The following is a 10,094-nucleotide window of genomic DNA, read 5'->3' on the forward strand; positions in this document are numbered from 1 at the left end:
TAGAAATCCTTCGTCCAAAACATCGCCTTTTATTATTACTATCATTATTATTATAACAACAACGATAACCACTACCAACAAAACTGTCAACAATGGTCATGGTATACAATTACATTAAAGGAGTTAGCATAGAAAATACAGATATGAAAATATACCATACAAATATGAAAATACACCATGTACATGCTACATCAACTTTCCTTTAGTTTCATTATATCACGTGATATTTAAATGTAATCGATTCGAGCGACGTGGTCGCTTTCAAACACTCGCAAGAAATTGCACGAACGATAATTGCGGCGAAGGAACGCCTCGGTTTCCCGGACTTTTTTGTGCATTCGCGAAAACTCGTGATTGACTTACAGTTACGTTACACAACCGATCGTGGCATTCCAGTATTTTCAGGTAGCGCGAGAGGTATCGGATTCGTTCGAGAAACGTACTTATGGCGTTCTTTAATTTAATCATGAACACTCGTATCAAAGAAAAAGATAAGACGCGACTCCATGGTGTTCCAAAGGCTCGTCGCGTTCACCCCGATGACTTTTTATCACTGGAAGATGTTCTAGATAAGGTCTCGAGTACACAGGTGAGAACAGTTGACTGACTCGTTACTTTCAAGCTGTTCGCTTAGAGGAATGCAATGTATAATATACCAAGTTTACTCTGTGTTAATTTAGTTAACGCCTGGAACGATATTAGATTTATTGTCGACGAAATTATCGAATTAAATAGACGTAACAAGCGTTAATCCTAGGTGCACGGAATACATTCTAAAATAAACCTTCCTAGAGCACTCTTTAAAAATATAAAATATGAATCTCGGATTCCTCGATCCGTAACAATTTTATAATTCATATATCGGATAAGAGAAAATTACTTTTGTTATTTCTCATTAATCTCTAACTATTGCACGTTTCTGAATGGTGATCGCAAAGCTGGCACGGATTGGTGACGCGAAATCGTTTTATTCTGTTCGTTGTAAAAAAAAGAAAATATATATATATATATTTTGTGTATCAACTGTTGGTCCTCGATCAATTCCGTTTCCCTCAAAGTACATCCTTCTCGCGTTTTTGTACTAAATTATCGATCAGAGCCCTCACGCACGCTCGCCGTACTTTTACACATTGAGAAATGTAACAAATATTAATTAACATTAATATACGAGCTCTAATATCAACTTTACCTAGCAGACTTTCAACTTGTACAAAGCAAGTTCGACAAAGGTGCGATCACTATTTTAGTACCGGCTCCTCCTTTCTATCTAGCATCGTTAAGACGTGTTTGTTTACTCGTTTAGAATACAGGTACGGACGAGGGCGTCGCAGACGGAGTAAGGATCGCAGTTGCTGCTGGGTCTCCTGTCCTCCAGGTAGCCCTTCTTGTCCTCGGCGACACCGCGAGGGATGCGAATGCTAACGTTACGGTTGGCTACGCCGGCGCTGAAGTCGTGTATACTGCTGGTCTCGCATTTTCCAGTTAGACGACGCTCGTTGTCCTTTCCTCCACGAGGATCGTACGCCTGGATGTGCCTGAGGTGTTGCTTGCTCAGCTTGTCGATGGCCTTCTCGATCTCAGCGATTCCGTTCTCGGAGCGCATCGGTTTCGTGGAGAAATTCGTGTGGGCCCCAGCTCCGTTCCAGGAGCCTTCCATAGGCTTCGGGTCCAGTGAGACTATCACACCGTACTCCTCTGCCACACGATGGAGAATGAATCTAGCGACCCACAGGTCGTCCCCAGCGGATATACCGCTGCAAGGGCCGACCTGGAACTCCCACTGAGACGGCATAACCTCTGCGTTCGTGCCAGCAATCTTCACACCGGCGTAGAGACAAGCCCTGTAGTGGGCTTCGACGATTTCGCGACCGATCACTTTGTCTGCACCGACACCACAGTAGTATGGACCCTGGGGACCTGGGAAGCCATGCTTCGGCCAACCCAACGGCCTACCATCAATGTCCAAGAAGGTATACTCCTGTTCGATACCGAACCAGGGATCTTGATCTTTCACGCTCTCCATCGCGTTGTTCGCAGCGAAGCGTTTGTTGGACGCTGTCGGGGTCTTGTCGCTGTGGTAAGTGTCGCAGAGCACCAGCTTGTTGTTCCCACGACGGAATGGGTCGTTGTAGATCGCCACCGGGCAAAGGTAGATATCACTGTTTGCTCCATCTGCTTGCATCGTGGAACTGCCATCGTACGTCCAGATTGGTAATTCTGAAAATGTTCAGGGATACTTTAGTATTGTTGATACTTAATTCAGGGGGAAGAGGAGAAGGAGGAAGAGGAGGATTAGAGGAAGGATTTATTGACATAATTAGCATTCTAGTAGATGGCAAATGTAATACAACCGCAGTAGAAATGTAATAGAAATTCTCTATTAAATGAAGTCTTAATTAACCCTTTACTTACTGAATTTCTCAAAAGTTTTTAAAATCTAGGCATCCATTTTGGTTTTATATCATCTTATAGAGTAGTGTTTAACAAGCTTCCAAAAGAGGAAAAGTGAGAAAAAGCTTGTGCTGCTTTAGAGATCAGTGTTACCAGATTCGGCTCCTACTTGCGCATGCGCGTCAATAACACCTGAGCGGGCAGTGCCATAGCTATAGGAAACAATGTTCGATCCCATAGCAACAACGGTTGGCGCCGAAACCAGGAAAACCGTTCTTTTTATTTATAAAAAATGTGCATTGTAAAACTACTTCAAATCCTATCTCTATTGCATGCTACGAAGTATTTGCAATTTTCATTTATAATTCTATTTTTCTTTTGGGGCGACCAAGGGCGCCAGTTTTGTGTTCATATCAGATACTTTACTGACGCTACAACCGGTGCGCATGCGCAACTGGTAGCCAAACCTTGCATCACAGGACCAGAATCATAAAAATTGCAGAATTCGATCACCAAATCGTCGAAATTGCTGTTATGCAGTTTGATTAGCGAAACTATAGTTTATTTATTTAATTCATAATGGTTTTTGTAACGTGAGAATCAAACAGAAGCGTGTGCAATTTTGAAATTAATTTAGTACTGTATACTGTAGGGTAGCACGCATACGCAGCCAGAGTGACCGTTAACAGTGCCGTAACTACGATAACAGAAAGGGTGCTATGGCTATTGTGGCTATGAGTGCGAAATCACGAATATACAGGGTGTCCCGAAAATGGTGGAGATCATTGAAAGGGGTGGTTTGGAAGGTGATTTGAAACAACTTTTTCCTTAGCCAAATTTTGTCTGGGGCTTCATTGAGGAGATATTAACAGAAAACGTCGACCAATCAGAGCGCGAGGCGGCGGCGCTCCGCAACCAACCAGAGCGCGAGTATGCCAGTGGAGCGCCCACGGTCGTATGCTATGCGCTATTGGCCGCGCTCCACCGGCAAACTCGCGCTCTGGTTGGTCGGGGAGCGCGGCCGCCTCGCGCTCTGATTGGTCGGGGTCTTTTCTTAATATCTCCTCAACGAAGCCTCGGATAACATTTTAGCTAAGGTAAAAGATGTTTCAAATCACCCCCCCGAGCCGCCCCTTTCAATGTGTTACAACATTTTTGGGACACCCTGTATTTGTAAAACTATGCAGGGGTAAGTAAGATACCCCTTTTTGCTTCCAAGCAAGTCGTCCCAGGGTCAAAGGGTTAATTCATCAACAATGCAACATTTCACGAATGCAAACAAATGATATTGACAATGTCAAACGAGAATCTAATTACCTACCTACGCGATTGGTTAGCGAAACCCACGTGATATTCAATGCGTATGCGAATCAATTCGTAATGCGAATCACGTTTCCCGAGATATATAATTCAATTAACTAGAATACGTTTAGAAACGATCCATCGTTCGCGAGATTAATATGTTATTTGTTACAACGTTCAACAGAAGTATCTAATCGTGCCCGGCATTATCCCCATGATAAAGGCTCGAAGCGGCGAAAGCCCGTTCGTGCTCGTCGCTCAACATTCGTTAGGCGAGAGTCTGTTTTATTTCGTTCGGAACATTTGTTTTGCATTCTGCGAGCCAGTCACGACTCGAGCACGCGATTCATTGTTAAACAAAGAGCAACCTTCGATAAGTGGTCGCGGTAAATATTCTTCTCGAAGAATATTAATATTCCCAGATGGGAGCGGAGGGGGAGGCTGCCAATAATGAACATGGCGGCGCGCACACTCGATCGATTCTGCACGTGTGCATCAATCGTTTGTCATTGTCAATGTCATTCGATTCGCGTTCACGAAACGTTGCAACTGTACATTCATAAATTCGGTACATTTATATATTCGATCGCGGTATCTGCGTCTACATGTTTCGGAGAATTTTAATTTCAATTTCAATTTCAATTTTAATTGAATTTCGATCCTCCATCCTTCACTTCCGCTTCGATATTACTGAAATATAATCGGAAATTGTTTACCAACCCGATGGATGTTTAGGTACGAATTCCACCGTCCTAGTCTTGCTCCTCAAATGCTCGCCAGTGCCGTCGATCCAAATGTACTTCGCCTGTACTTTATCTTCCGGCTGGGGCAGATCCAAGTACCTGTTCAACAAGGTCTTGTCCAAGGCTGCGTTAGGCGACTCCCACAGTATGGAACGTGACATCGTGACTCTGTAACATAATACAGACAGTGGCGGTTTCAGCAATGTCGGCGCCCTGGGCGAGATTATCGTGGCGTCCAAAAAATAAAAAAAAATTATTTCTAATTAAAAAAAAAAGTAAAAAGAAAAAGATAAAAGTTTGTCCCATGATCAAACTTTTGTCACAAAATTACAAAAAAAAAAAATTTTTTAATTTCATTTGTAATTGAAAAAAAAAGATAGAAAAAAATGTGTACCATAATGGAACTTTTGTCATCTAAACGGAGCAAAAATTAAATTTGTTTGGTGGGTTAAAAAAGAAAGGAGATTGCGAAAAAATTATCGGCAGCATTAGATACGTCCCTGAAGCTAGAAACGGTGCGCGCGCACTAGTTGAGCCGTCCCTGGCACCATTGAGAACGTGCCGCCGTGACGTGTTAAGGTGATGCACGGGTACGCTGACGATATTTTCCAGATTTATTCTTGGTGGACCAGAGAGATAGGTGTGTCCGTGTATTATGTAGCTCGCACACGAGGTATCATGCGTCGGGCACGTGTTTCTCGCGTGCACGCCGATCATGCATGCAAACGGTCGTCTGCGGTCACTCACACAATGCTTTTAGGGGTCTTTAACCGGAAAGCCAAACGCGCGTGTACGAATATTTCTTACAGCAGAAGGACGTTCCCGAATATTTTTGGAATACTTCTGTCTGAAACGATACACGCTTTGAAAGTCCAAGTCCCCTCTACCAATACAATCGTTAGACTTTTCTTTAATCCATTACGATCCTTAGAAATCGTATCAGCCGAAGAATAACAAACCTTTTCTTTTTACCAAGAGAAATAAAAAAACTATTTCTGTTGCTTTGTTTTCGAAAACCCATTTCCACGGAATTATTGAGATTTGGTTCTATGGATTAAATTCGAACATAATATTCGAAAGCGATAATTTACTATCAGAAATGCCACTTTCCTATCGTAAACTTCGTATGTTTCGCGTATGTATAAATATGATAAGGAAATGTCGAGAGGAAGATAAGAGCTATCGCCGAAGCGTGTGCTTAGCCCGCGTACTTCCAAAATCGATTTTCTCGAAAACAAAGCTTTGCGTTTACAGGGTTAACTTTGAGTATACAGGGTGTCCCAAAAATGTTGGAGGTCCTTGAAGTTGAAAGTTTAAAATTGAAAGGGGTGGTTCGGGGGGTGATTTGGAACAACTTTTTCTTTTGCGCAAATGTTATCCGAGGCTTCGTTGAGAAGATATTAACGGAAAACACTGACCAATCAGAGCGCGAGGCGGCCGCGCTCCCCGACCAATCAGAGCGCGAGTATGCCGGTGGAACGCCCGCGGTCGTGGGCTACGCGCTATTGGCCGCGCTCCACCGGCAAACTCGCGTTCTGATTGGTCGGGGTTTTTCGTTAATATCTCCTTAACGAAGCCTCGGACAACATTTTCACAAAGGAAAAAGTTGTTTCAAATCAACTCCGGAACCATTCCTCTCAATGACCTCCACAATTTTTGAAAAGTGTGTCCAAAGACTGTGCGAGAAAGAGAGAGAGAGGTATTGGGTGACATTCGTTCCCTCTGCGCATGCGTCAACAACGTAACCTGCACTCTTTGAATATACATATTCAATGTATCTTTTTATGAACTATTTCATCACTGTATACTCAAAAGCTTTTAGGAGCATTTTCATCCGTTTTGCATTAGGTCCTTTTGATACGATTCATTGTCCCATGTCGAATATTTCATACCGTTATCTAAAACCAACGCGCCTGCGCAACTGGGAGTGTCGAATCATCACCGTTGTCTGTATATTCCATCTTCTACTCTTTTCGATACAGGCTCCCCCCAAGAGAGAACAGCTTTCAAGTTTTTTTTTTGTAGAGACGCGAAAGCTCATGAATAAATTATGACGCCGCAAATAGTTCACCGACCTACTTCTAGATCACGACTGAAATAGAATGTAACCTTCCATGTACGGTGTTCCCTTTCTTATCGAGCCGTCCCGTAAAGTTAATTCTAAGTTAATTCTTTAAGCAGTTTGGTGTCGATAAAGACGATATCCAAGGCGATATATCGACTCGTATATTGAATAATATAGGTTGTACGATTACAGGAAAATATTTACACTTACGGCCAGAAAAATAAGTGCTATCTTGTACAAACACGTTTTATCGGGTTGGATAAAGAAAGCTGTGTACATATCGAAAGGCACCGATATGAAATGTTTACGATAACGGGATCTAATATCGATATAGACAATAGTGTCTAGTTACGGATGTTTACAAACAATAATCGATAGATATAATTAAGTCTTTCTTGAGTCGCTGACAATGCATTTGTCTAGTCGATGCGACTACCAACATAAAAAAAAAAAAAAATGTCGAATCGAATAACCTCCTCCTTCTTCGAAGTTGGTTAAAAATGGAATATTTCTGTTTACAATTTATGTAATTAAACGTGGATAACAAGCAACGGAGACCAACGTGTTACGTGAGTATTACCGCCGAACGACCTTCGCGAGGATGTTTTGGTTGTTCAAACAGAATATATAGATAGGATAGTCGGGTCTCGAAAACCGGTTCACAACCGCGGATAGTTGCCCGCAATTACCGTGAGACCATTTTCAATTGCGTGTACGGAACGGGTTACATCAAATGAAATTATTTACCGCACGTGAGAGATAAACCTGCCAGTTATCCCGCGACAATATTTACAACGTCTCTACATGCGTACGCGACGCTCGCGTAATAAACGTCCTACCCAGGGGCGGCGCGACCCTTCGCGCGCGCGCGGCGGGGGGGGGGGGTCTCAAAAATTTTGCAGGGCCCCGAATTCGCATCCGAGTCCAACGTTTAAACTTTGTGGGGAGAAATTGTTTATTTACTAATGCTGTTGCATATTGTACAGGGTGGACCATTTAAAAAAAATTATATTATTCAACAAAATTTGTTCAAGGTATGAGACATTTGTTATTTTGTGTTGTTTTAAAAACGGTAGAACTTTCCGCTAGACCTAATATTTTTTATAAGATGAATATTAAATAATAGTACTTTATTATTATTATGATATTAATAAATAATTATTATTTAATAATAATAATAATAATAATAATAATAATAATAATAATACACACCATATCTGTTAATGGTGTCGTCATTCTGTAAATGGTTTAATGAAAATCGATGCCTTTTGATTCGGTAATTTTCCCAGATCGCGGGTCCGGGGTCCCGGAGCTGCTTGCGCCGGCCCTGGTCTTACCTCCTATCTAAATCACTTACTACAAAGTGATCGTTAGAGATGTTTAAACGAAATGCGCTGTTTCCTCTTTCTAGGTATCAACGTTTATCGTAACTTACGAAATGTTGACCCTGTACGTGATAAGCAGTTAACTCACGCTTACTTTTGTTGCTTTGCACAATGTATCGTTCACTGGATCGGATTTCCCCGCATCGCAACATATACTTAGCCTGACATTATATTATTACTTATAATTTGTTATAATTATTAGTTACAAAATAAAATAGTCTCGAATGATGTAGAAATATTATCTTGTGACGTCGCATGAGGGCATGTTTTCATGTTATCTTCGCTTCACTTCGATTTGTAGATCCGTGATTACAGGGTGTCCCAAAAATAGTGAAGGTCATTGAAAGAGGTGGTTCGGGAGGTGATTTGAAACAACTTTTTCCTTTGTGAAAATGTTGTCCGAGGTATTGTTAAGGAGATATTAACGGAAAACATTGACCAATCAGAGGCCGCTCCATTGGCATACTCGCGCTCTGATTGGTCGGGAACCGCGGCCGCCTAGCGCGTAGCGTACGCTACCGCGAGCGCTCCACCGGCATACTCGCGCTCTGATTGGTCCGGGAGCGCGGCCTCCTCGCGCTCTGATTGGTCGACGTTTCCCGTTAATATCTCCTCAACGAAGCCTCGGACAACATTTTCGTTATGGAAAAAGTTGTTTCAAATCACCCCCTGAACCACCTCTTTCAAGGAACTCCAAAATTTTTGGGACACCCTGTATAGGCCGTGTCTACGATTATACAGTGTGTTCCAGAATTAGTGTAAATACCAGAAGTGAGGGGTAGCTAAGACGATTCTGAACAATTTCCTTTGCAAAAATATCGAACGATTCTCCGTTTTTGAATTATTAACGAGAAACTACGGACCAATCACAACGTCCGAGTAGTGCGCGCTGTGATTGGTTGGTAGTTTTCCGTTAACAATTCAAAAACGAAGCGCCATCCGACATTTTTCCAAAAGAAATTGTTGTTCAGAATCGTCTCAGCTACCCCTCACTTCTGGTTTTTACATTAATTCTGGGACACCCTGTATACATGTAAAGTCGAATAAATTTTTAACAAAAAAAATTCACCAGCTTTGAATTGTTCAAATAAGCGTTGAATTATCGTGACATTCGCATAACATTCTTCGAAAGCTAATATTTTTCTGTTTTCAGCAATTTTCAAAAATCGTCTCAGGCTACGCTAATTCTGGGACACCCTGTATAAGAGAGTAACGACAAATGAAATATTCAGCTAATGGAAATTCTTTCGCAAATAAACTATCTACCCCGTGATGGGTCACTTCGACGCCATTTTTTTTTGAACGCATAAAATTGCGATTAAAGCCAGAAAATATTTCCACTGCGGAAAGATATAATCGATCACTGCGCAAAGGAAGACTTCGTCGACAGAGATCATGATAGATTGAATAATAATTCGATCGCATGCAACACGTGAGCTTATGAATTATTAGTGAGCCAGATATTATGCTAAAGCGTGCCACTAACCTATTCTTGTCGATAAAAATGTCGCTTACGTTTATAGATCCCTCGTTTAAGAACTTAACCCCCTTTTAATCCATCGACTCGGCTGCATTCCTCTTTCTTTGACAGAATATATAATTGTCCACTTATGCATTAATTACAAATCCTTTTTTCTCTATAATAAATCTCTGTAAGAAACCTTAAATAATATTTCGAATATCGTTATTAAGATAGAAATTTCCCTGGCTGATTTCAATACGTTTTGCAATGCAAACATTATTGATACCAGCAGAATTATCAATGTCAGGGGAAAAATATGGCGTACGGTATTTAAAGGACAGTCGTTTCTTATGTAACTATTATTTTTACAAGATACATTAATTTTCGTTCGAGTTCTTGTGCTGACTTCCAATTATAGATAACGTTATCATCGAAATACTTATTACTGCAGACAGCGTTCATGAAAATTCTCAATTACCAATGAAACATTGAGACAAAAAATTAGTCGTATTACTTATCGTTTAAAATACAAAAAGCAAATTATTATTGATTTCCTCATGCCCATATCTAAGCGTACGATATTAATACAATATTTGTAAACAATCATCTCTATTTTTACCAGCTGGTACTGTGCAATACTTGTATGCAAAGTGGACACATAAATTCTGAGTTCAAATTTGGAATCAGCGACCCCAAAACCCCCTGTATATCAAATTTCATCCAAATCGAGCCACTTTCCCCATTTC

General features: G+C 41.2%; 1 protein-coding gene across 1 annotated transcript in view; it reads right to left on the reverse strand.

Annotated features, from left to right (window-relative positions):
• Positions 1-13: 13 nt before the first annotated feature.
• LOC128897075 (glutamine synthetase 2 cytoplasmic) overlaps positions 14-10,094 on the reverse strand; it is a 16,425-nt gene continuing 6,344 nt past the window's right edge. The window contains exons 2-4 of the mRNA XM_054160754.1: positions 4,414-4,604; positions 310-2,217; positions 14-258 (exon numbers count right to left, since the gene is read on the reverse strand). Of these exons, the coding sequence (XP_054016729.1) occupies positions 1,292-2,217; positions 4,414-4,597 (1,110 nt within the window). The 5' untranslated portion in view covers positions 4,598-4,604 and the 3' untranslated portion in view covers positions 14-258; positions 310-1,291. The remainder of the gene's footprint in view (positions 259-309; positions 2,218-4,413; positions 4,605-10,094) is intronic.

Source organism: Hylaeus anthracinus, unplaced genomic scaffold (assembly GCF_026225885.1).
Source record: "Hylaeus anthracinus isolate JK02 unplaced genomic scaffold, UHH_iyHylAnth1.0_haploid 11978, whole genome shotgun sequence".
NCBI lineage: Eukaryota > Metazoa > Arthropoda > Insecta > Hymenoptera > Colletidae > Hylaeus > Hylaeus anthracinus.